The sequence below is a fragment of the Pygocentrus nattereri genome, chromosome 11 (genome assembly GCF_015220715.1).
Source record: "Pygocentrus nattereri isolate fPygNat1 chromosome 11, fPygNat1.pri, whole genome shotgun sequence".
Lineage (NCBI taxonomy): Eukaryota > Metazoa > Chordata > Actinopteri > Characiformes > Serrasalmidae > Pygocentrus > Pygocentrus nattereri.
The window spans coordinates 34,400,907-34,427,521 of NC_051221.1; the positions used below are offsets into that span (position 1 = coordinate 34,400,907).

Consider the following 26,615-nt stretch of genomic DNA (forward strand, 5'->3'; position numbering starts at 1 on the left):
CTTTTCTCCAGTAAAGGATAGTGTTTAGTACAAGATATTCGTTCAGCATTGACAGAATCCCAAATCGGGCGTCAGGTACATTATGAGGGTCTGTAAGCCTCGGTTTTATAACCTATGATCTTCACCATACAAGGAGAAGAGAGTCCCCATTTCATGACGTATGAAATGCAATGTAGATTAAATAGTCATTTCTCCTCTCCCTCTCCCTCTCTCTCTAATATATAAATATATATATATATATATATATATATATATATATATATATATATATATTAGACACACACAGACAACAGACAGACTGTGTTCAGCCGCAGACAAGCTCTATGATCGTGGGCGCACGCTTCACTCTGCTCACTATATATCTCTATAGGGAGCAGGGAGTCCTCGGTGGTGTCTGAAAAGTTTAATGAAACTTCGTTTCCTGTAGGCTTTCCTTGCTTTTCCCTGATCTGTAGAAAATGGCCTCACTAAATATATTGGTAGAGCTGGCTAGCACATGGATCCCAAGGCTGTCAGACCAGGCAGAATCAAGGCAAGCAGATCAGAAAGGAAGGCTGCATGAATTTGTTATCCAGCAAGTGTTTTACAGATTTAAGAGTGAGATCACTGGATGCGCAGTCGTAGAGGACAGACGTATGATTGCGCTGTGGGACCCAGTCGTTTATGGTTCATGAACGCACTACTAATGGAGGAGGATGCACATACTTCTTGACTGAAGTTCAGTCTGTAAGGAGCCGTCTTTTCACGTCTGAAGTGCACTGTATAGGGAGGAGGAAGCCCTTATTTCACATTTTAGGTGGCCAGCGGTTCCCAGCGGTTCCCAGCCCTGGTCCTGGAGGACCCCCTGCCCTGTATATTTTAGTGTTTTCCTGCAAAAACACACCCACTTCAACTCAGGAAGGGCAGAATGAGTGGATTAGTTGGATTAAGTTTTTGGGGAACAGGGCAAACACTACAATGTGCAGGGCAGGGGGTCCTCTAGGGCCAGGGATGGGAACCATTGATAAGGTGTAGGGAGCCCTTTCATGATTTCTGAAGTGCACTACGTCTGGATCTGAAAAATAAAACCGAGGTCTTCTTGATTCCTCTCTTCTGTCCATCAGCATGTGACTCAGATGTTGGTTGAAATCCCCCATCTTTAAAATTGTATCAATGTTTTGATCACGCTTGGAGGAATCATGAAGTTTAACAGAGCAAGGACGCAGAAACACGGCCTACACGGAAGACTTTTTAGTAATTGTAGCACTCTGTGCGTTTATAGGATGATTGCAGTTAATATGAGGGTGCTGTGAAAGGATGATCAAGTTAATAAAAATTTTGATGTATCTGAATTTCAGTAAAGCGCGCTCACGGGAAAAGTCGAGTCAGTTGTGTTTAATCTCAGCAGATCCTTTAAGCCTAGTAACAGGTGATGAAAGTCTCGTTTCTCAAACAAGTTTGGCGTCGATTCCTCCATCCTCATATCTTATCCTTGTATCTGTTCCCCAGGTCCTGAGAAGGAGCAGCTAAGATGCAAAGAAAGGATACAAGGAAATGAAGAGAGGCTATACTAATGAAGACGAGACCCTAATTATAGTGACCAAATGTAGGTGTTCAAATTACTTTATGGCCTGTGTAGTGCCCTATAATGAGAGAAGCCATCTGAGTGTCGGTGCCAACAAAGTCAACAGAATGCTCAATATGAAGAAATGATAGCTCCATTTAATTCTCTTTTAAACTGCCCCCCACCCTACTGTACAAGGTTCTACTTGCTCAATAGGGGTCCCTGAGTCAGGGAACAGGACTCCATTCTGCCAGAGAAACATGCAACATTTTCAGCACCACATTTTCGCTCCCTCCCACATGTGCGTCTCATGTTACAGATCTCTTTCAGAATAAAAGTACTTGGTCATAAAGTGAACTGTTCAACATATAAGTGAACGCCATGGCATTATTGATTACATAGCTTGATTACAGTACATAACATTACATTACCATAAGTCCTACAAATGAATGAGTTACAGAATGAGAAAATATAAGTAGCTATTTGCAAATGGAGTAACATGTAAGGACACATATGTTTGCTGAATATAATAGAAAAATAAAAGTCAGTCACATTTTGTGTCCATCGTTTGAACAGCTAACAAGTCTAGAATGAGTGCATACAAGTGTTTGATTTATAAGACGCTTCACTACAAGCAAATTCAATATGAATTCAGTAGCAAAGGTTCACATACCCAAGGACAAAATAAAAAGTGATGCTATGAAATGATACAGATCTCGAAGCCAACATTAAAACACCTGAACACACGATTAACATAAAAAAAAAAAAAAAAAATCTGCCTAAAAGACCACTGAGCTTGCAGATTTGTCAGTTAATGACTATTGCAGTTCACACCACAGTACATTAGTTATGGAATTTGTGGTGTTAAAATCTTCTGCTGTTAATAATGTCAGTGAATGCACATGGTGAACACCTGCTTGAAAGTGCTTCCATACAGTTATAAGGCTATTGTACACAGACATTAGATGTAAGCAGGGCAGACTGGCAGATCCTTTTACCTTAACAGTAGCAAAAGCATTCACATGTCACAGACCACACCGGTGTTTTATTTGAGCACACACACTGTTCTCTGGCCCAAAGAGGGAAAGCAGTATCTGTGTTCACGAATCACCTCATCAGCAGAATCTGGGGTCAGTTTTTGTGACTACAGCCATCATAAAAACAGGTTCTTAGATCAGCTTTCCCACTCTTTTAAATACAGACACAGAAGCTTAAGAGTCTACTTCATTGGCTATCCAATCGCATGCAAGTTCAAAAACCCAAATAAATGGCCAAGTGGAGCGTTAGGATGAAATAAGCACTCCTGCATGGGTCACAATAACAGGAAAACCTATAACTGTAAGGAGAAACCTACAGGCTTTCAGAACATCTTTTTTGTCTCTACACAGGATCTGACATGTCACAGTATTCAGTTGTCTATCTGATTCAATGTGAAATGATAATGACATTTTTAGTACACAACATTTTTGGACAGTTGGCTTTGCAGCTGTACTTTTTAACATGCTCATTTGTGGCCAGATTGTAGACTGAATACATGAACCAAGAGGCCTTAATACAGTTAGATATCAACTGTTATATCTTTGGGGAACAAAAACCATTAGTGAACTTGGCACTTGGCAAAGCAACCAATTGTAAACCAAATAAGACTCTAGTGATGAACAGAATAATCCTCCTTGCACTTGTGTGGAAAACCTTCAAATAAGTCAAGGAGAGGACCATTACATCTAGAACACTACACTTGGAGAACATCACAAAGGAATAATATAACTTATAGAAACTTGCCAAATACTTTTGCTTTGATAAAACTGGGTTAAAAAGAACCTAATAATTTCTAAATTTCTAAATCATCTGCTTGAAAATGAAACAGATAACCTGCCAGTTAACATCTATTGTTATTGTGGTCATTGTGCCATTTCCTTTGCTGGAGCCAAATACCAGAGGCAAGAAACAAAAATGGCTGCTCTGTATCCTAATATTGTTTTTGAGCTTAATGTATTCACATGATACTTCATGTGCCTATTTCAACACATGTAGAAGTTCTATGTCTTTGTGTTGCTTGTCAGCAGCCCTGATTCACAGTAGACTAGTAGTTCTCAAACCACTTCTCAGGGATCCCACCCCCCCAACCTAACTCCTAATGCACAGAGACGGAGCAAAATGTGGACTGACTGGGGATCCCTGAGGTCCAGTTTGAGAACCAGTTATTTAGACAACACTATTTTGAAGTTGAGCAGAAGATACTGAGTGACCTCTTTAGTTTGGAACACATGCAGCCTGTTTTAAATTCTGAGGAAATATTGGGGGAAAAAAATGCATCTACAGAAAGAGTTCATTCATAAAGCCTTGATTACAAACTTTGTTTGTAGTGGAGGCTGTACAAAGATGCAAAATGTAATATAAATATCGAAGGCAAAACATGACCCAAATGACTCATAAAAATGATGGATTTCAAATGAGTAATGTTGGGAAACTGTCCATTTGTTTATAGTGTCACAAAATCGTACTGGTACATAGAGTAAATGCTTTGGTAGACCAAGCAGATTTTCAGCCGTTTGTGCGCTAAAAGAACAAAGGCATGACATGTCACATCCATTGTAGGTTTGGAGCTTAAAGGAAAACAACTGGTCCCTCTGAAGCATCAGAATTGATTAAGAGTCAGAAATATTTCGGGGTTAGTCAAACACTTGCGTATGAGCACCTTTGGGTTCAGTGTGCTGCGTCTGCCAAGACTGATGGGCTGCCAAATAAACAAAATCAGGATAAGCTGAGACTGAAGCTGCATCTGTGGATTAATCTCATGATTTTACTTTTTTTTTTTTTTTCAACTAACTGAGCAAACTCAGGACAGAAAGTCTGTTTTAAAGTGTGAACTGTTTCAATCATTGCAACAGTTTATGAGGCTAAATAAAAACCTGATGAAAGGGCATGGGGGGGTTCTCTTGATATAATTTTAGACTGCAGATTTTCTGGCTTTGAAAACAGTATGAGCGCTCTTGGGTAAGTCGAACTGTTAGATGTCATTCAGAAGCAACACTCAACATACACTAATGACTTAGGAACATTCAATTTCAATACAAACACTTTCACACATTATCAGCATTACTGATTGGCTATGGGACAGATGGACCCCTTCAGTCTTCAGCTGGATCCAGCAGAGATTAAGATCTCTTGGCAAACAGTGTGATTGCTATGACTGTGGCACTTTATTCACCAATCTTTAAAAGAGTCACAAGTACTGTGCTTGGAGTGAATGTCAGTCAGACAAGTGGGTGTAAAAATATTCCTACAGAGACCATTTACGCTCAGTCTATTGACAAGTAGCCCACTGATTGGCTAAGAGCACTCTGAGTGTCACAGATTGGCAGAAAGCTGCCTCTGTCTTTCGCTGACTGACAGAAAGCAGGTTCGGTCTCTCACTGATTGGTCGAGAGCAGTCCCTGTCGCTGGGCATGCTCTAGGATGGCAGTGTGGCAGAAATAATACTGTTCTGGTGTTTGGATGCTGAAGGCGCGCTGTGTCCTCATACGCCTCACTGTCTGACACACGCTCAGAGTCCCGACCTCCTGCAGTTGGGACAGACATATATCCAATGCACAGAACGTACCTGAGAACAGAATAAGCAGAATAAATCAAACATCTTTCATCTTGGCATTAATAAAATTGAATCTGTATTATTAAGTAGTCTACTATGAAACAGAAAAAAGACTGACATGTAAAGTTATTGTGCAAAATAGTTTACTTCTATCATGGATTATGTTCCCTATAATAGTGTTCTATATAGTGTCCCCTGATTTTAAATCATAAGCAATAGTGATTAGGTCCATTTCTGATTTATTCAGGTTTCAGTTTGAGAAGCACAACTATGTGATACATGAACATTTGCCCAAGACATTCTAGCCTTTGAACACAACAAAACTAAAGTTTTTAAAGTGGTTACCTGTCCTGCCAATGCCTGCACTGCAGTGGACAACCATAGGTGGTCCCAGAGGATGACCCCTCCACTGTGACCCCAGAGCCTTCACTGCTCTCTTCTGCTGCCTCTTCACTGCACCCAAGAAATCAAGCAAAGACAGCGCAGAGGAGGGGACGCCGTAGTCAGGCCAGCTCAGGAACTGGAAGTGAGTAACCTGCCTCTGCTCACAGGTCTGATCAGAAAAAAACAAAACAAAACAAAAAAAAAAAAACACAACACACACAACAACTTATCAAGGTTGATTTGTCTCTCAAGGTTTGTCTTGCTACAAGGTGTAGTGTTAATATCTGTAACTGGTTTTGGAGTCCAAATGTGTTTCAAATGTGTTTTCATTCTTTGAGCATTAGTAAAAATTCATTAATACATAAAAATATAATCCCTTGAACTTCAAGAAAATGATTCATGATGCCTGCGTTTGTCTTCAACAAGGGCTTGTGTGAGCTTCAACTCCACAGGAAAGATTTACATCAAAGCACCTAACCTTTAACTGCAAAAGTTTTTCAAACGTTCACCATAATTAACCACAATTTTTTTAATTCCACCCTTACTCTACTGCTGCTTTCACATCTGTCCTCACATCAGAGAGTTCTGCATTCTAGTTTGAATTTTAGAGATACAACAATGTCTGGAAACAACCCACACAAACATCATACTCCTTACATCGACTACCGTGATTCACCAAGGCTCACATCATAAAAACCTACCACTGATACACTCCATACCTAACTACACCACTGATCTGTTCCATCTGTACATCTGTTTGGGCATCAAGGCATGTGTGTTACCTCTGTGTTATGTAGCTCCAGAGTGGTCTGATTGTAATGGGAATGGTTGTCCACTCTCTGGTTGACCACAGCTATGTGTCCGTATACCTCTTGGCCCCCTTCCTGCAGAGGCCAATACTGACCACACTTCCTTCTGCCACCCTCGTCAGTCCTACACACAAACAACACAAGATGTATTCATTACTCAGTTCACAGAACCAGGCAGCTCTTTGAAACACTCAAACATCCTACAGAATAATGTAGAAGGAAAAACATAAGCTTGAATTTTCTCTGATTTAATATGAAAAGATCCATGACACACTATAACAGAACTGCATCTCCAGGCTCTGTCATTTTCAGGATTTTGTGGAGTTTTCTGTACGTGTCCATGACTCACCTTGTTGTCATGACAATGACCAGCACGCTTTGCTCCCACACCATTCTCCAGAAATCTCCGTAGGTTTTCTCCAGCGGCCCTGCACAGAGTCATCCGGTTACATCCCTGTTTGATCTAAACAAACTGTACAATGCCCTGCTAAACATAACACAAACATGCAGTTAGTCCAAGTCCAACAGTTGTTCTTTTGTACCTTGAGTTCCAATGTACGCATTCTTCTGTTTGTAGCCATCCATGAAGCTGGCGTTGATGTAATCTGATCTCTGAGAACAGAACAGTCTCTCAATGAGTTGACAAGCAAGCATTACTGCAGTATTCTGTATATTCAGTACTAACATTTCATGCTCTACATCCTTGAAACAAGACACAGACCTTTAACTTCATACAAACCTCATTTCTTTTGCCTTTCAGATGTACACGTGTTTGGTCAAGACAAAGGACGTCGCCATAGCGATTCCTTTCCTGGTTGTAGCCAGCTCTGCACGAGGTTAAAACAGTCAGCGACTACCAACACAAAATGTATTTTCTTTGAGGTAAAGCTCTACTGCCTACTAAATAAAGCCACCTGCAAAGGGCAAACAGGGACAGTAATGGACCAGAGACTGAGCACACAAGTAAGCCTACATGTGGGTCTACAGGTGGCTGTACTTCTAGCTGCAGAAAACAGCCATACTGTGTGCCATATTACTACTTACTCTGACAAAACTACAGCCTTTCATATTTTCATGGGAACATTATAAGATGGAACGCCATGACAAAAAATCCTGCATTGATCACAAATGTTATTCTACTACACTTTGCCATGGAGTACCAAGATATTAAATCATTCATGATTATAAATGTATCACACTTACTGTAAAATGCAACTATGCATGCAATGGTAACTGGAGTCATCTATAATTATTCTTTTAAAGAGATCTGTATATTACAATAACTAGTGTTGACCTGATGTATCAAGCCAATTAATTCTAGGCAAATTTGACTGAACATTAGTATGGGCAACTGGTGATGAAGACTCAATTAAAATAATAAATAATACAATAATTATATATGCAATGTTAGCACTACATCTGCTTGGTTTTGTAGCCTCTCTGACAAGGAATGAATGGGGAATGGCACAGCAGCTATATTAAATTCAATATTCTGTACATGATTCTCATTAATAATTGTTTAATTTGTAATTGCATTTAACCCTGTGCATTCTCCTTATTCTCAGTGGCCCTTGAAAAATTCATATACAATAGTAATGAACCTATTTTTCAAGCAGCAGTACTCACAGCGCACAGTGGAAAGTTCCAGGAGGCTGTTCTTTACGGAGCTCCTCGTACTCCTGGTAGATGCCACTGCGTTGGGCGCAAGATAGGTGTGCCATAAAATCTGGCAGCCGCATGGCCTCGGGGCCTGGTGTGTGCACTGAAGAATCATCCAGTGGGATGCCCACCAACTCATCGACCGGGTCTACATGTCCGTTCTGCTCGGCCAGCAGCCGCTGGTTCCAGCCATGAACATCCAGAGCCAGGCAGCCGCCTAGGTGCTCGGGCAAACAGTCTCTGGGCAGGTGCTGCCGCAGGTCAGTCATCTTCACCATTTGGACCTGCAAGGGCCAGAAGGATAGAGTCACCTGCCAGCGAACCCAATAAAATTGCTCCAAAAACAGCTTCAAGAACTAAGAAAACCACATGTGAATAGGAATAAGCAAGTGACAATTGAAAATGGTCTGCGGTCGGCGATGTGATAGATGTGTACAGACCCTTTCTCTGAGTTTCTCCTTTAGCAGCAGACTCAGCAGGTTGTAGGGCACTCGAAACCAGACTGGAGCTCCAACTATGAACACCTTTTTCAGTCGGGCAGGGAATGCACCCTGCATATAGAGACAGACAGCACAATGCATTACTGACTAGTATGTGGGTGTTCTATGGAGTATTTGGAGCCTTGTGTCCATTTTTTCCCCTTTTCACTCATGACGATGAAAATAGTTTTTTGTTCAGTCAAATATTCCAACAATAACTACTATTCCAAGATAAGACATGTTATCACTACAATATTAATTATTACTACCAAGCAATTTTTGACTGAATGCTTGAGAATAGTAAAGATTACCTTTAGCAGATTGAGGATCTTCTTGCTCAAGTCCAGCTCAAAGTTGGTATAGTTGGATCCTGCCATGTCATAGATGAACACAAGGCCATTCCTCTGGGTCTCAAAGCTGTAGTGACAAAGCGGGCACAGCAGAGAGGGACCCCATATTTATGCATACTACTAGTAAGTGAGCACCAACATGAATACACTGATTGCATATTTATGAATGGCATGGCTACAAATCAAACATTGTGTTCCATATACATAATTTATACATGTCTGTATGATATATAATCCAGACTGCAACCCGCACTAACCTCTCTACCGCTCTGTCCAGCAGGTAGAACAGAGCTTGTAGCACCACGTGGTTGCCCGTTTTATTGGGATGGTGAAGCTTGGCTGTGTACAGAGCTATGGAGGCACCTGAGGGGTCCCTTACTCCCTAGAGAGAAGGAAGTTACAAGTTTTAGTATAGATTAGACACACGCACACACCCTAACAAACAAAAGCACTTTTTACAGGTCAGTAGCAGACAACATTTAATTTAAGGACACATCCTGCAACTAATTATCATAAATGACATCATAGAAAATTACATCATAACATCCAAGTAGCTCAAGTGATGTTCCCAATCTGTCCACAGGGAGGCAGAGCAGCAGAGACAATGAGACAAGCAGTACAGGGAGACAGCCAGTCTTACTGCTGATCTCCCAGATAAGGCCTTAGACCATTATTAGACTAAAAGTTATTAACAAAAAGAGTCCAACAATTGGCTTCACCTATATTGGGAAACGGCCTGAAAAAAATGGTACTTAAACTGGGAGCATGCTGACAAATGTTGTAGTTATAAAGTGTAATGATACAAAGATAACTAACTACTACTGACTATGAAATGCAGGATGTAAAGCTGTGAAGAAGAAAATCATTTCAATGCCTAACTCCACAAATCTTTCTGAAGGTCAAGAGACAATCAACGTCTGCTCTCTCAACCCTGCCTGACACACAAGGAATCCATAAAACAATAAAAGTCTCGATTGAAAGAACTCATTCAACATTCAATATGGCTTTTTATTAACTGGGATATAACCAATGTTATGCACATACATAGAGACAGTGACGTACTGACAGGAAAAACAATTTGCTGTAGATCTGTCACCACTGGGAAACACTGACCTAGAGGGCTGAAGTAAGGAGTATATTACTAGGGGTGCAGGGCTATAAATACTGCAGGCAGGATGTGGAAAAGAGGAAAAGAAGAGAGCAGTTCGATCGATTGATCCAGGGGCAGCGAGAAAAGGGGATCACTGTCACCCAGCAGGTACGTTACAGCTTTTGTGAATGAAAACAAGAATGAATGCTCACTCGTCGTAACTGTTCTGCTTAGAGACTATAACAGCATTTCAAGTTGCTGTATATTTGTCAGCTTCTCTGGCTCACACTGAGCTAACAGCAGCACTGCAGTGCTACATAAATCAGGACAGCACCAATCATCTCTGACTCGACTCACTCTCCTCACTGACACACCCTGACAAATTCATTGACATTTCCTGTGTGTAGTGTGAGCACGCTCATCCACCTCAGACGTTCCTGACATATGAGGGTGTTCTGATGAATCAGAGTCTCCCTGAAGTCTGAGAAATGTAAGCAATATAACTGTGTCGGCCGTGCCCCCATCTCCTTCAGCTTTATTCAAGCATTACATCCTGTTGTCAATGAGTAATCGTGTTGTACATTGTATTCATTTAGGAGGTACACCCACTGACTCCAAGTCACAGAATGAATTGGTCAAAGAGAAAATTCCAGACTAAAACCTTTTATCACAATCTAAATCTTACTTTTAAAACCTAGCAGTTCTGTTGTAATCAAAGATGAAGCCCCAGCACAAATCTGCTACATTCATCTCTGGAGCTGAAAACTCCCTCCTCTCCGAGAAGGAATTTAATGAGTTGTTATTCTTGTTCTACTTCTTTTCCACCAAAAAGAATTACAACATGAATATTTCACTGTTATTACATCATCAGCCTTCTTATAATGTTTCAATCACACACAGATAAACGTGGTAAAAAAAAAATCCCTCAATCTCAAGATTTCATCATGTTCTGCTCCATGGATTTGGTGTAGAGCAGGGAAAATTCAAGAAGGCTCATATAGGATCTGCATGTTGACTAAAGCCAGCTTTACAGCGTTTACAGTGGTCTTATATTACATACCACATTGCACAAAATGCAAATAAATCTTGGCCAAACTCCATGTTAGACTGCAATTTCATGGAAGGCTCATTCTTCAAAGTGACCTGAAGGTGGGGCCAGACTAATAAGGTAGGCTAATATTAATAATAACGTTCTTACCTTGATTTTTTATTTTTTTTCTCCCCTCTCTCACTCCCTCACTGCATGTTGCCTGTAGGTAGATACTGCACATTCACTGAGGCAGGAGCTAGTGGCTTCGGTACTCACCAAAATCGTGAACTTGCCGCTGAGCAGTTCAGAGCGCAGTGGCTCTTCCTGTGGCTGCAGTTTGACGATGCCCTCCCTCAGTCGTGTCTCCTGCCACCACATAGACGAGGACAGAAAAATGACACTTCTCATATAACATTTTCCCTGCATCACTCACCCCTAGTTTTCTCCCAGCTGTTCGAAAAGATCAAATTTCTTCTGATTTCTTGTTGTTAACTTATTTGGAATATTTAAAGCTTTGCACCCAAGCATTAAAACTCTTTACAAATAAAAGGATAAGAACCAAGTCTGAAAGAACATCTTGAAAAGTTGGTGAAAACAGAATATTAGTTTAAAAACTGCCTCAATTTAAATCTCCATGCTGACAAAGTGTCAACCAAAACTATACATCATTAGCCTCACAAGCCTCATATTTATGATTTATGACTGAATACAGAGGACACTCCGCTCTGTTTTACTGCCAGAGTAGCTTTTGTATCCATCATATTTTAAGCACTGTCAGAAATATACCAGTAAACTGTGGTCTGTCTTTAGAGGCAACATTTGGAGGTGGAATGGCCACTCACAGTCTGACTTCTTGTGACAGAAAATACATGAATCAGCACAGTGCTTTTAGGCATGACTTGTTATCATTGATCCCATCAGTGATGGCAGAATTCAATTTACTGGTACATTTTTTATGACAATGTTTTCGGTGCGATTGCTACAAAGTGTAGATAATGGAAACTAAAGTCAACGCAGGGGTATACAGTATCAGTAAAACTGAAGCTGAGCTTCCTGTATCTTCAGAGCACCTATAGTTCCCTGAATAGCAGCTCCATCATAAGTATGAGCTTTTGCAGACATGATCTGTGACACTGAGCCCTTACGGGGTCTCCTGTGGGAGACGAACACCCATGACTGCTGACTAAGGCTCACACAGAAAGCTCCCAAGGCCTAATTCAGCCTGCAGAATCCAGCCACGTACTGACGGCTATTAAAGCAATTAGAGGGCGAACAAAAGCTTTGGGAACTTTCCATTCTCTCCCCCATAATGACTCCGGTTAAGGCTGATTTGATTCTGAATTACTAGCTGTTCCTTCCACTGCAGCAAAAGCCCCTCCGTTTCAGTGGAGCTAGACAGAACAAAATTAACAGCTTAGTCATTTCATTATGCATAAGTCATAAGGAATTAACATTAACAGCCTGGACAAGATAATTAACTTCTAACAGTTGGTGAAGCCTTTTAACCCTCTGAAACATTAGGCTAACTAATAGAATCAGATCCACATGCTTTGCAAAGCCTCCTTTGTGAAAAGAAAGAAAATGAAAGATCAGTTGTATTAAAACACCTGTGCTTCAATTTGTTCCATTTCTGGCAATGGTAGCTTGGTTTTGAAACTTTTAACATCATTTAAAACTAAAGTCAAGTCAGTTTAACCGGTGTGATCAGCCTGGTTTCATGACCTCATGTTCAGCATTTTGATGAATTTATTATGCAAGCTTGAATTCTCAAAAGTAAGAGAAAATGTTGGCGCTACTTGTGTGACTCATGTAGGTTAACAGTGATATTATATATTTACGAAGAATTACAAAAATCTTATTGATTTTATATTTAAATTTCATGTAGTTGTAGGATTCCTTTTATGATCATAGGAAAAGGGTGAATTATCTGGATATGTGAACAAACTGCTCTTAAATATGATCTGATCTTCACTGATTTTACAATAATGACAGTTGTATTTTACAATACCATATCTTTGTTAAAAAATATATTACTGCCTATCTCGAGTTTGCTAATGACCGCCTGTTGCCCCACAGTTAACATGGGCCAACAATTGCTAAACAGAAAAAAAAAAAAAAAACCCTTGAACAATGTCTACAAAACCCTACACACCAACATCAAAGCCTGAAGCTTGATGGAGGGATTGTAAAAACATGGGTCAGCTTTGCTGTGTCAGGTACTGGACAGCTTGTACTCACTGATGGAGCAATAGTATCAGGAAATTCTACGTAGTCAGAGCAAGTACCTGCGATCTAAACCTCATAATGACTGCATTATGCAATATGCCAATGACCCAAAACACAGGAGTAAATCAACAACAGCATGTCTCAAACAGAAGAACTTAATGTGGAATAATTTGAACTGCTTTATGCAGTACATTTCATGTTTATTATCACAGCCACTTTACTGTATTCGTAAGAATTTAAATCTCGTGTACATATTGCAAATTTCTCTTTTTGTTTTAAAATATCGAAGCATTTATTCTTTACATTAATTGGTTGCAACTGTAATAACTGCAATTTCCCTCTGGGATCAATAAAGTATTCGATTCTGATTCACGTTTCAGAATGGCTTTTTTTCCGTCTCACTGAAATACTGTCACTTAAACAACAGTATCCTCAAAACATACATAAAATTCGTTTTTTGCAGAGAATAGGCCAAAATACCAGCTAACTGCTGTGTAGGACTGTTCAGCAAATACAGAAATGCAGCTAGTTCTCACTAGCTAATAAATATAAGAGCTCATCAATTGTATTAAAGCAATAATATTAAATAAATGCCACTGTACAAATGTCTTCTTTATCATAAATTACATTATCAGCTCTCAATTTGGAAGCTATTTATGCGGAAATCCAGATATTTACAAACTCTTCATATTTTTTTTGCTCCCAGTGGTAGAGGAGGTTACTGGTCTTTAAGAATTTAGCTCTGCATCGCTGAATTTAAAGGTACCTTGTGTGAGACTAAATAAATGAAGCCACGTTAGTCCCAAAACTCAGGCATTGTTTCTTACAAGCAAAGTTTCATTTGTGTGCATTTGTGTCCACATTGCTCAAAAGCTACCGAAGCACAATGAGCTTCTTTAGGCTACATGGTAACCCTATGCATTTCTGCTCAACCATATAACCAATGACTGATATTCACTGAAAAACTACCTCTGTTTTCTCTTGACATCCAGTAAACGCAGAAACACTAAAAGGGCTCAGTCAGTGCGTAATAAACCGTATTTCACAGTTTAGTGTTGCACCTACACATAGCTATAAACCTTTGCAAATAAGCCTTCCAACACCCAAAGCCTCCCTTTCCTTCAGAATTTGTCATCGTCTCATGGTTCCAAATTACACTGCATGTCTAACCATGTAGTTTTGGGTGAAGTACTACTTGCACAGAATTCGTTTTCCATGAGGAGGTGTGGTAATGCAGGTTTACCACAGGATGCCTGTAATATTTATGAGCAATTCACATGAGATACCAAATTTTGGAATAAAGACACTGACAAGAGATGGGAGTGGCACTTGATTTTACACACTTTATGCCTTTACTCCAGAAACAAGTTAGAAACCTACAGAAACATTTCATTTAGCCATTATTTTGTTTACCCTAAACATCCATGTTGCTGCCTTACGTGAATGTAATGTCATTAGTATTACAAATTCACAGCCAAGTCACCATCACAGGTGGGAGAGCACATTTGGCGAAAAGAGCTTACATGGCACATTTGGACAGCACTAAAATCAGAGAGAACCGCAATGTAAAGATTACATTATCCCACCCCATGTAAAACTAATCCCACCCAACTGCTGCTCTAAACGAATGTAACTTTTCTCAGCAACAAAGGTAATGTGAATTAATGAAGGTGGCTGTTTTTGACATTTGTCAGAGTCAAACCTTTCATTTCAACTAATTATGTGGGCAACAGGCTGCAAATGTACAGAGACTATAAACTAAGGAGTATAGTATTTAATCAAAACTGTTCAATCTTTAATACCGAGGCCTTTTTGTAACAATCACACATGTAGGACGCTTACAAGGGTGTTTTACATACACACACACACACACACACACACACACACACACACACACACACATCAGAGACTATTACATACCCTGTAGCTGTGGAAGAGCTCTATGGCTCGAAGGACATCAAACTTGCGTGCCATTAGGAACTTCACAGCCACATCCCAGGACAGAGGGGAGACGCCATGCTGACTGGTCCACTTATTGATCTCCTCCAGGAACTGTTTAGTGGCCTGAAATGCATAAGCAACACATTCAGCCAGCCTGCAGATCTCATACCTTACAAATCCTGTAAGGTTAGAAAGTCTCTTTCAGCAAGTGAACAGAAGCAATGTCCTCTATTTGGCTGGGATGTCTGATGTTTAAAAAGCTTTGAATATCGAATAACAATCCTTTTTCAATCATTTTTCCAGCAGACCATACTACAACAGACTAAAATGAATACTGCTGTAACCTTTGAGGAGCTCTTGCATCACCGTATTTGTTAGATGACTTTAACGCTGCGCTTTTTTTTTCGTTCAGAGGAATTTCTCTTTAAGCTGATACAGTGCTGTTGACACAGATCTCGGTTCATCAGGATATTAAAACAGCAGACAAAGCACATATCAGTTCTCATAAATTGCCCTATCTGAGTGATGAGAATACTCCGTGGCTCCAGGGGACTGTGGAGAAAATAAGTAGTCTAATTTATTTTAAACAGTCCCTGTGAAATCCAAAATGCAGGTTATCGAGTATCGTCATTTCCCAAAACTATTAACCTACATGGCTTTTCTCAAACGGTTTAAATCAAGAAAACAACAGCTTTCGGACAGACTCTGAATGTTCTACATCGGTTAGTGCTCACTGAAGTGAGCTGGGTGATTGGCTGCTGGAGAGCATCATCAGTAAGACAAACAGTTTAAACTGAAAGAAGCCTTTTGTTGGTGTTTGTGAAGAGCCTGCACTCTGTGCTGTGATTATAAAGCAGGAGATGCAGCAGCACCAGCAGTCAGCTCTTTCACTGGCCTGGAAGACGGCCTCACGCACACAGATCAGATCTCCACTTCAGACTCTCCTCAGAACTTCAAAATAATTAAACGAAAATTAAAAAAAAAAAAAAAATCTCCATAGGAGTAGCAACAGGTCAGCACAGATAAGCTGACACTGTCTCAGTTAACTGGACGTGGGAGAATATTCTTGACCTTAAAACCAAGCCCTTAACAGACCCCGCCGTTCCAAAGTGTGCAGAGTAAAAGCCAGGAGACAGAATTCCTCACTCTTAAGACGTTATCAACTTCTTGCACAGTCTACATGCAATACGTACAACATAACACAATGTGTTCTGTATAAAGGAGGATGGCTAGAAGTTTAGGCTTGGTTCTGCCTTGAGGGACTGCATTCTTAGCTCTACAGTCCTACAGACAGAGGCCTAAAATGGATCCATGCGCTTGTGAGTGTATTGTGGGGAGTGGGCTGAGATTAGTCTACTGCAAGGGCTCAGATATCCATGTGGGGAGGAGAGGGGAAAAAAAAAAAAAAAAAAGTTTCCAAAAAAAAGGTTGACTGCCAGTACATGTAAAGCATTTCCTGTAAAACTAAATCACGCACACAGACCAGGGCTGAGAAAACAACAGCCAAAATTTAAATATGCTTCCAGTTTCTATGTGGACTACTGCTTTATTATAATAAATAAATAAATAAATAAAAGCAAAAAATGTGAAAGATTTTTTTTACACTCTTGATAATGAGACGAATAAACATGTACATTAACACATTAGTATGCAGAGCGTTGTGCTTAATCACTGGACTAGTTTTGCTTAGTCTCATGGTGAGGATGGTTATTTTGACACTTTCTGATTAACATGGGATGCTACCTGTATCAAAATGTCTTCAGTCAAATATCTGACCTCAATAAAAACTGCCCTCAAGTCTTTCAAAGCAACGGCCAAACGCTGTTCTAAGCAGACTGCCTTAACCTCATGAGCGTCACAAGAGGTCAAGAGAGTCCGTTTAGGTTCATCAGCTCATCTGCTTAGTCAGCAGTTGTAGTTTAATTCTGAAACTCTGGAGGAGAGCTTTCTGTCGTCACCAGGGAAAACCATGTTGAGTCAACTAGACTCGTAAGTAAAAAGAAAACTCACTGAAAGGCGGCTCTCTTTTCATAATTCAGGAACTTTCCAAAAAGTGATTAATTTCATTCGCTGTGCTGCAACTGAAAATTAGACTTACTGTTAGCCGTGTGCTCATTCACTTTACGCATGCTTGTGAGCCCAAAGCTTACTTCGAAAGATATTCACACATGTACACATCACATAATCATTTTCCCCTATGTATCAAAAATAAGCACCAACAACCAATTTGTGTATATCTTGGAGCACATCCCGTTGTACAGACCATTAAATAAGCATCCTTCCCCAGGGACAGAAGCTCTGGAGCCGTCCACATACACATGCCTTATGACCTTAAAAGGACAGGACATCCTCTCACAAGCAGATGGCAAGATATCCCTGAAATCTAACTTTACCTAGAAATGAGACAACAAAGGAGAGACTGGCCAGAGCTCATCATCAGCACCTTCCTAATAAAGTTCGCAGATCTGCAGAATGGCTCAGTGGTCTACTGGGTGACTCTGACATGTTAAGACGTCAACCCTGTACTGGTCCACACGTGATTAGACGTGTATACACTAACTCGGCCCCTCTGCCACGTTCAGGTCGTCAGCCATGTCTATTCTGGCATCGATCGATACTGAACAGGAAGAGCCGTGCGTCATCAGCTCCATCCATGCCTCGGTCTTTCACTTCTCTGTCGCTTTCTCTCTCACGCTCACCCACTCTGCCCCCGCCCCAATGCTTCCTGGGAGATGAACCCCACCCCCCACCCCCCCGAGATAGTCCTGCAGCGGCGCTCTCGTTCAGTGGAAATGCTTTTAGCAGCTGCCTCAGAGCACGGTCGCCCTGGTCCCTCCGGGGCCCCCGAGCTCCGGACATGTCCAGCCTGAGATGTAATTACCTTCACCACACACACACATTCAGCACAGCCAGACCATCAGGAAATGAACAGCTCAGATAAGCCCCGCTACCCTGCACCTCTCTTGAGATGGCAAAGTGGATGCAGTCCCCCAGAGCGAGAAAGAGCTTCATTCACAGACCGGAGGACAGACACCACTGGGATGAAAGATAAACAGCGTAGCTTTGTTTCTCTCCGAGAGAGGTGAGCCGAAGGAGTCTGAGAGAGGGCCGATAAGGCTGGGCCTCATTCAAATGACCTGCTAAAGCAGGAAAGAAATGACAGGAGAGCTTTGTTCAGGTGCAGAAGCGCTGATCCTTCCTTAAGCCATCAAAGCAGGTTACTGAACAGGTTGTTGGCAAGATGAAAGCTCAGAGATGCTCATTTGCTACATTTATACTGGCTAGCATCTTAACCTAAACTATTCAGAGGGATTCAGCATTTCTGGCAGCCCTCTGCATGTTTTCCTACCCGGGCTCTCACACAAGCACTGTAAATAACAGGCAAGTATTATATAATGGCCGTTTCCTGTTTGAGGCCCTCTTTCATAGAAACGCTGCCCGTTTGCGGACAGGAATAATGTTCACCGTGTGCTCCAACTTTAATCCCGGTTTTTAATCTGACTTTCTTGGCCCTTCGCGACTTTTGGAGTAAGTGAAGGTGAGCGGGGCAGCGACGTCAGGCCCATGACGTCACCGAGGCCCTGTCTCTTCTGCGGCTGAAAGCGACTTCAGAAGCGAGTGTCTCGGTCTCCCGCTGCTCTGGCCTGCGTCGTCCCCGACACGCAGAGACGCTCAGCCAGGTCTGCAGCGGGGTTCGTGACCCACGAGCCGACACCGCCCCCCCCCTTCCTCCTCTCAGGTCTGCGGTTGGGAGATTTCAGTCCGATACTCAAAAACTGAAACTTTTAGTTTTCTCCTCTCTTCGCGGAAATGTTGCGAAACGACCGATTCCTGGTGTTCACATTCCCCGCGGACACACACCACCAAACCGTTCACGACACACTCATAACGCGACCCCCGCGCACTGCAGGCTGAGCTTCTTATGTAAAACCTCAGACAGCTCTAAGATGACGAGTAAGAGAGCGAGTGGTCTCGTCAGGCAGAGTCTGATGGTGGTCTGTATGTGTGTTTGGGGGCTTAACGTCACAGACCGATGCGACCAACCCCCCCGTTTTCTAGGAAATCATTAGGGGGGGGAGGGGGGGCAAACGGTGCGTTTTAGTCGTCAAACAAGCTCGGATAACTTAAACCGACAGCCTGATCAACCTGAGGCTGCCCGGCGTTTTATTTATGCTCTTAAAACTGCGGTATTCCCACTTACCTGCTCCTCCTCCGCTGATAAAGTGGCCGCCATTCTTCACGCCTGTTCAAGTAATTAAGGCACCTTTTCTCCTTTTTCTCCTCAGCGCCCAGTCGGTCAGACAGTCAGTCCGAGAGGGAAACGACTGACTGTAAAAACCTTTTTCACGAAAACCAACGACGACGCCGATGCCAGATTCACACGGACAGACCGAGACGAGCCTGCTAGTTAGCTGGGTTAGCGGTGCGTGTCAGCGAAGCGCACAGCTAGTCTGAGGTAAACATGGCAAACGGAGCTGATCGGCCGGGTAACGTTAGTTCGGCGCTCCGACAACAAACTTGGCGTCTTGACTTCGGCGAATTAACGTTACGCTGCAAGTTAATTCAGACGCACAGCAGCAGCTCGCCGTCGAGCCTCGGTGCCATAACGGCACAAAAAACGGAAAGTCTGTAAGATTTTCGGTTAGACCATCATCAGCCAGGCCAGCGGCAGCTTCAGTGGCCGTTCAGCGGGTCCGGTCAGGGTTTGCTGGCGACACCTTAAAAACCCTCAGCTAGCTTAGCGCTAATGTTATGTTAGCCCGATACAGCAGCGCTCAGCCTCATGTCCGCCCGCTGCTCAGCGTCCAGACACCAACGACCAGACCTGCGGCGATTACAGGCCAAAAAATCCCAGAGTGTCCCTCTCTGAGATGAATAAAAGTCACTAGCACATCTGGAAGCCTCTCGTTGGTTTCAGGCTTTTATCTGTAGTTGGGAAATGAAGCTCGGAAAAAAATGCAAAGCCCCCCCTGCTGGCCACACGCGGACATTGCAGCTCCCTCCCTCTCAGCTTCATTCATAAAAATACCACCAGAGAGAGAGACAGCGAGAGACAGAGGCGCTGCTGTAAACACAGGAACATCTCGCTTGCTCGGCAACAGATTTAGTTTCGATGGTAATCTGGTTAAAATCACTATGTGTATAAAATAACTAAAATGTACGACATTGTATTTATTATGTTTTCTTTTTTTTTCGTTGAAAGTTGTGTAGGAGAGGACTTTCAGTGGGCGTGGCCACGTGGTTTGGAACAACGTGATTGGCAGATCCGGTACCGCCCACCCGAGAGCGCCTTCTTGCTGCTTTTGTTCTCACACTGACATCATTTTGGAAAAAACTGCACACAAAACGCCGTCCAAGGCATTTAATACGAATCATCACTTTTATAACGTTTTTAACCCTTTCATGCACAACTACATTTAGCACGTGACTGATAAAATGGACTGATAAAATGGTATAGGTGTCCCTTGGATGAACATGTTAACAGCCTCCATCAGAAACTTTTGATTGCATGTAATTGTCATATTTTTATTCTGAGTCATATTTGGATTTTCTGTTGTTTTGTGAAATAAAACTGGAAAATTTGACAAGAAAAGTCACTTTAGCTGACTGACATGGAACAAATGATTCAGATTTGTACTGAGGCAAACTTTTATCATATGGCAATATTTATAATATATGTGGACATTATTGTGGGTTAATCTAAGCACAGCTGTAGTATAGGATTGTATCCATAAAGTCTATACTTAAGACAATGTCATTTGAAATATGATCAACTTAAGAGCTTTTATTATCACAGATCAAGAAAGACAGTCAGGGGAATGGCCTTAAAATAACCACATAAATTAGTAATCTGAACTTATCATTCTTCTACATTAGTTGGATGAACTGATTAGGTCAGCAGGTTTTTCTCCTTATCCTCCTCTTCCTCCTCTATCCCCACAGCCCGTCACTGTCTCACTACTGCAAATAACCTGGACATAGGCAGTGCTGCTCAGAGCTTTCTGGGAAGACAGGTGCTGTGCGTTCCTGGAAAGGAACGAGTGACCTATACCTCACATATATCTCAAACCACATGACTCTCAGTTCTATTGCTGTATAAGAACATTTGCCACAACTTCGTGACTAGTAGCTCTCTTTTGGCGGCATCACTGCTCCCAGGTATCTCTTTAAATACGCCTATAAACTGTCAAATAATATATGAGATTTGAAGACTGCCAGTAAATAGTCTTGCAGCAGATCAATTTCACTTGTGTGTAAGCTAATCATTCTGATTCACTGCAGCAGTTTGTGCGGTCAAAAAAAACTTTTACCACCTTCAGTAGACAAGGCTATTTTCAACTTTCACTTCCATCGTCGCGTATAAAGGGGAACTGACCGCTGAAGAGGAGTGAGCTTATGCCCCCACGTTCTTGTGTTTTTAGCCATTCTGTTCACTTCATAGAGAACTTTCAGACAGCATGTATGTAGTTGTAGGTCATGGGTTTGCTGAGCCAGGTCGTGAAGCAAAGGCTCCAGCAAGAGCTTTGCAAAAGCAGCACTGCATTCTGTGGTCAAGTGCAACTGCCTCATTCTCTAAACTGAAGACATAAGGTTAAAGGCACATTTGAAAAAAAGAAGTGGAAAATGCTGCAACAGCAGCACGAATTACTCAAAACAGGGTTCTAGCTGCTTCATAAGAGCAGGCACGATGGCGAAGTGAGAGGCGTGTGGTTTTTGGTATTAGTCACTATCTGCTTTCCAGGAACACACAAGTTAAAAAAAAATACTGCTCGTAAAACAGCCATCTTTATCAAACATGGCTATGAAAGGGTTTTGATAACAATGAGTTCATTTCTGAAAAGAGGTAAACACACACCCTCACAGCTAATTCGACCCAATACAGATGATTATAGTCAAATATAAGATCTCTAGAATGAACATCATGCAAAATTTATCTGTGATTGGAAAAGGTGATGAGTTTGTCCTTCCATTTACATGCCCGATACAGACTGATACAAAAATTTTAAAAAGTGATTGCTACATATTGCTGAAGCATCATTCTTCATAAAAATGACAGCCATGCAAGAGAAACTAGAACTACCATTTTTACCATTCTGTTCCCTTTTCAAACATCTCCTCCAGAGTTCTGGGAATTTGAGCCATCTTGCTGAGCTTTGTCCTGTGTTGTATCTTCAACAGCGTTTTCTGCAGTCAGACCCAGATTACTCTTGTTGAATCTGATACAAAAGATAACACTACACCAGCCTAGAAATTTCACTCACTATATTTATTTCCAGAAAGTTTAAAGTAAAAGTGATGCATGAAAAAAAAAACATCCGAAATTTTATGAAGAGTAAAACTCATTTATTAATAGGGCCTACAAAACACACTTAAAATACCAAACTAATAAATTCCCTTCTCTCATGAAATGCATCAGTCTGGTGGATGAAGCTTAAATTTAAAAATAGGAATCTAAAATAAAAAGTGAAAAGGCATTCATGCAGAATATCACCTGACCAGTAACTTTTATGTGCAAGCAGATTTCCGCATACTCCAAATACAGAATATAAACCAATAGAGGTTTCATATTTTTTCATTGCTTCTCTAATTTTGCATTGGAATTATAATGTTGCCCTGTGATGGACTGGCGATCTGTCCAGGGTGTATTCTGCCTTCCGCCCGATGACTGCTGGGATAGGCTCCAGCACCCCCCGCGACCCTGACGGAGAAGTGGCTTGGAAAATGGATGGATGGAATTATAATGTATTAAAAATAAATCTGATGGCATGGTGCGAATCATAATTTCTTCAAATCATGCTTAGTTATACCAGGTAAAGATCTGAAGATAACCGTATGAAGTTCCAAGACTACACATGGTTTCCCTGTAACTGGTCAATGATGAACACCAAATTCATTCCATTATTACTTCTGAAGTCCACAGACAGGAAGAGAATAAAGCTTAGGCTTCCAAGTCAAATGGAGCAAATCTAGCTTTAACTCAACAGAAGTTCCAAAATCCCCAGCACACTGAAAGCCACAAATCCTCAAACTCTAGTCTCTTGAAATCCAACATCTCAGGCTTATACCAAAACACTGTGCTTAGAGAATCTATGGTCCAACAGTGGTGTTCTTGTCAGGTCTCTCCTCCTTAGCTTTCCATGCCCTCTCCCTTGTTGCTAGTTGTTGCCTGGTTTTCTGGTGTGGAGAGATGCTCTAGCTCATATCTACCATTCTCTGCAGGCCGAACCTCAGTAGATGTCTTCTTGTTCTCCAGTATCTGCTGCATTTGGTGGCTGGCATAATCAGGCTTGGTGGTGAGGGGGCACTGCGGTACCTCAATGCCTAGGATGTCTGCCACCATGTAGGGCCTGAGCCAGCCCACGAGAGGGGTGCTCCCAGGTGTGTAATGAGTCTCACGGTGGTAGAAAAGTAGACCATCCACCTGGAGAAGAACGATGAATGAATGAACAAATGAATGAACATGTGTGTGCACGTACTGTTTCTTTTTAATCTATCATTCAAAATATTAACAAAAATCAAAAGTAGAAGTAAAAACATATCTTGCTATGAAAAATATTTTTTCTAAAATCTGTGTGTCAAAATTGTTGGCACCCCTCCAAATTCCTCTAATTAATGTTCACCTGAGTCATTAGGAACACATACATAGTCAACATGATGTCCTGTTTTGCTGTCAGATAAATAGAAGATGACACACAGGCCAAATTTGTTTAGTCAACTATCACTATGAGAAAGAACAGAGAAAACAGCAGTTATATGTTACAAAAGGTTGTTGACCTGCACAAAATCAGGAAGTGGCTACAAAAAAACAGCTAAATAATTGTAAATGTCCATTTTCACAATCAGGGCAATAATTACAAGGTTTAAACTTAAGAATCTGCCAGAAAGAGGACATACACTATATTCCAAACATATTCACTCGTCTACCTTCACACGCATATGAACTTCAGTGACATCCCAGTCTTAATCCATAGGGTTTACTATGATGTTGACCCACCCTTTGCAGCTATAACAGCTTCAACTCTTCTGGGAAGGCTTTTCACAAGGTTTAGGAGAGTGTTAATGGGAATTTCTGACCATTCTTCCAGAATTGTATTTGTGAGGTCAGACACTGATGTTGGACGAGAAAGCCTGGCTCGCAGTCTCTGCTCTAATTCATCCAAAAGGTGTTCTATCGGGTTGAGGTCAGACCTCTGTGCAGGCCTGTCAAGTTCTTCCACACTAAACTAGCTCATGAGTGTCTTTATGGACCTTGTGCACTGGTGCGCAGTCATGTTGGAACAGGAAGAGGCTGTCCCCAAACTGTTCCCACAAAGTTGAGAGCATGAAACTGTCCAAAATCTCTTCGTCAGCTGAAACATTAGGAGTTCCTCTCACTGGAACTAGGGGGCCGAGCCCAACTCCTGAAAAGCAACCCTGCACCATAATCCCGGTGGATGGGGCAAAATCCAGTCAGATCAGTTCCGTTCTCCTGGCAACTTCCAAACCCAGACTCATCTATCGGATTGCCAGACGGAGAAGCATGATTCGTCACTCCAGAGAACATGTCTCCACCGCTCTAGAGTCCAGCGACGGTGCTGTACACCACTGCATTCTACGCTTTGCATTGATTGTAATTGTTTTTGATGTAAGGCTTGGATGCAGCTGCTCAGCCATGGAAACATATTCCATGATGCCCTCTATGCTGTTCTTGAGCTAATCTGAAGGCCTCATAAAGTTTTGAGGTCTGTAGCAACTGACTGCAGAAAGTTGGCAACCTCTGCACAAAAACCGCCTCAGCATCCGCTGACCCCACTCCGTCATTTTACGTGGCCTACTATTTCGTGGCTGAGTTGCTGTCATTCCCAATTGCTTAAACTTTGTTATAATACCACTAACAGTTGAGAGTGGAATATTTAATAGCGAGGGAATTTCACGACTGGACTTGTTGCACAGGTGGCGTCCTATCACGTATCACACTGAAATTCACTGAGCTCCTGAAAGCTACCCATTCTTTCACAAATGTTTGTAGAAGCAGTCTGCATGCCTAGGTGCTTAGTTTTATACAATTGTGGCAATGGAAGTGATTGGAAAACCTGAATTCAATGATTTTGATGGGTGACCGAATACTTCTGGAAATACAGTTTGTCTATATTCATTCCACGCATAGTGAGGAAGATGGATGAAGATAAAGAGGATAAAGAATCTCCACCCAAGGATCCCAGCAAGTGAATTCCAGACATTATCAGAGCTTTCTGGCAATAGACACCAGACGTGGGTTTGGCGTGGACACAAAGACATGCAGAAAAGTACCTCATCCACTCTGTGAAGTATGGTGGTGGACCTGTGATGATGTGAAGCTCAGAATTGTGTACTAAACATCCAGTGAGCAGAAGTTCTACAGATGGAAATGCCTTGTTGAGGTCAGCAGAGAATGGCTATACTGGTTCAAACTGACAGAAAGACTGTAACTCAGATAAGCATCTGCACAAATGAGATGAGCACAACAGCATCTCAAAATGCAAGTCAAACCTTGCAGTGGCTGGACTACAACAACAGAAGATCATGTCGGTTTCTACTTCTGTCAGCCATAAACAGGAACATACCATAATCTGATTAACCTTATTTTCGGCTGATGCACACAGATGGTACAGACAGAATTTGGCACCAACCTGACCCAACCTGCCTTGTTTCAACAGTCCAAGCTGATGAAGGTTGTGTAATGGTGTGAGGAATTTTTCCTTGGCACTCTTTGGGCTCATTAATGCCAATCAGTCATCGCTTCAATGCCACAGCCTATTTCAGTGTTCCCTTCATGGCCACAACTGACCCATCTCATAAAGGCTACTTCCAGCAAGACAATGCACCAGGTCACAAAGCAAAAGTCGTGTTAAACTGACTTCATGAACGCAACAGTAGAAGATGGCTGTGGTAGAAGAGGAGATTCATGAAAGTGCACCTTAAAAATCTGCAGTCATGACCAGGACCAGAATCTCAAAGAAATGTTATGGCATGTCAGTGTGTGTTGTGCTAGTAAGGGTCTATTAAATTAAAGAGTCTATAAATTCACATGCAACAGAGACAGGTCAAGGATTTGTATCATTCTGTACTAGTTCTACTTGTTCGTTCATCATGAAATCGTGACAATGTAAAGGGCAGTAGACATTAAAAAAAAAAAAAAAAAAAGCAACAGAAATGTAGATAAAACTTTTTGTTTTGACAGCAATAATATGTCTGTTTGCCCTTTAGGGATCAGCCATCAGATTTCTTGGGCTGATTGGTCCCTTAATGAAGTATGTGCCTGTCGATTAAATCACATTTTGATACAACAAATAATCTTGAAAATATTACAGAAACATTCCACATTATTATATTCCACTGATTGTTTGGCTGATTAGAAAAAAAAAACTGTAGATAAAGACAACATGAATATGTAGCTAGTATTATGACTACTCTTTATTCAATCTAATATTCAACCTTTATATAGCACCAAAATGAGTTCTTGTATTGTTACAATGTTAAGCTTGTCATAATA

At 41.5% G+C, this 26,615-nt stretch overlaps 2 protein-coding genes and 1 long non-coding RNA gene across 5 annotated transcripts in view; 1 reads left to right on the forward strand and 2 right to left on the reverse strand.

Moving 5' to 3' along the window:
- Positions 1–1,681: 1,681 nt before the first annotated feature.
- ptpn9a (protein tyrosine phosphatase non-receptor type 9a) lies at positions 1,682–20,003 on the reverse strand. Of its 3 annotated transcripts, none has more exons than XM_017706792.2 (13): positions 19,305–20,003; positions 15,083–15,226; positions 11,213–11,302; positions 9,074–9,198; positions 8,778–8,883; positions 8,428–8,538; positions 7,955–8,271; positions 7,068–7,155; positions 6,871–6,940; positions 6,678–6,756; positions 6,302–6,452; positions 5,481–5,688; positions 1,682–5,147 (listed from the first exon to the last, which is right to left on the reverse strand). In XM_017706792.2, the coding sequence occupies exons 1-13, from the start codon at positions 19,335–19,337 to the stop codon at positions 4,957–4,959; spliced, it is 1,713 nt and encodes a 570-aa protein (XP_017562281.1). In that variant the 5' UTR covers positions 19,338–20,003; the 3' UTR covers positions 1,682–4,956. The 3 variants fall into 3 exon arrangements, with proteins under 3 accessions (XP_017562281.1, XP_037398700.1, XP_037398699.1); XM_037542803.1 differs by lacking the exon at positions 19,305–20,003 and adding an exon at positions 18,569–19,082; XM_037542802.1 differs by lacking the exon at positions 19,305–20,003 and adding an exon at positions 17,985–18,548.
- Positions 20,004–20,084: 81 nt separating this feature from the next.
- Positions 20,085–20,696, forward strand: LOC108432732. The gene is made up of 2 exons (XR_001858246.2): positions 20,085–20,219; positions 20,307–20,696. It is a non-coding gene; the product is annotated as an uncharacterized LOC108432732 (long non-coding RNA).
- A 1,729-nt stretch (positions 20,697–22,425) lies between these two features.
- snupn (snurportin 1) overlaps positions 22,426–26,615 on the reverse strand; it is a 9,733-nt gene continuing 5,543 nt past the window's right edge. The window contains exon 9 of the mRNA XM_017706793.2: positions 22,426–23,525. Within this exon, the coding sequence (XP_017562282.1) occupies positions 23,232–23,525 (294 nt within the window). The 3' untranslated portion in view covers positions 22,426–23,231. The remainder of the gene's footprint in view (positions 23,526–26,615) is intronic.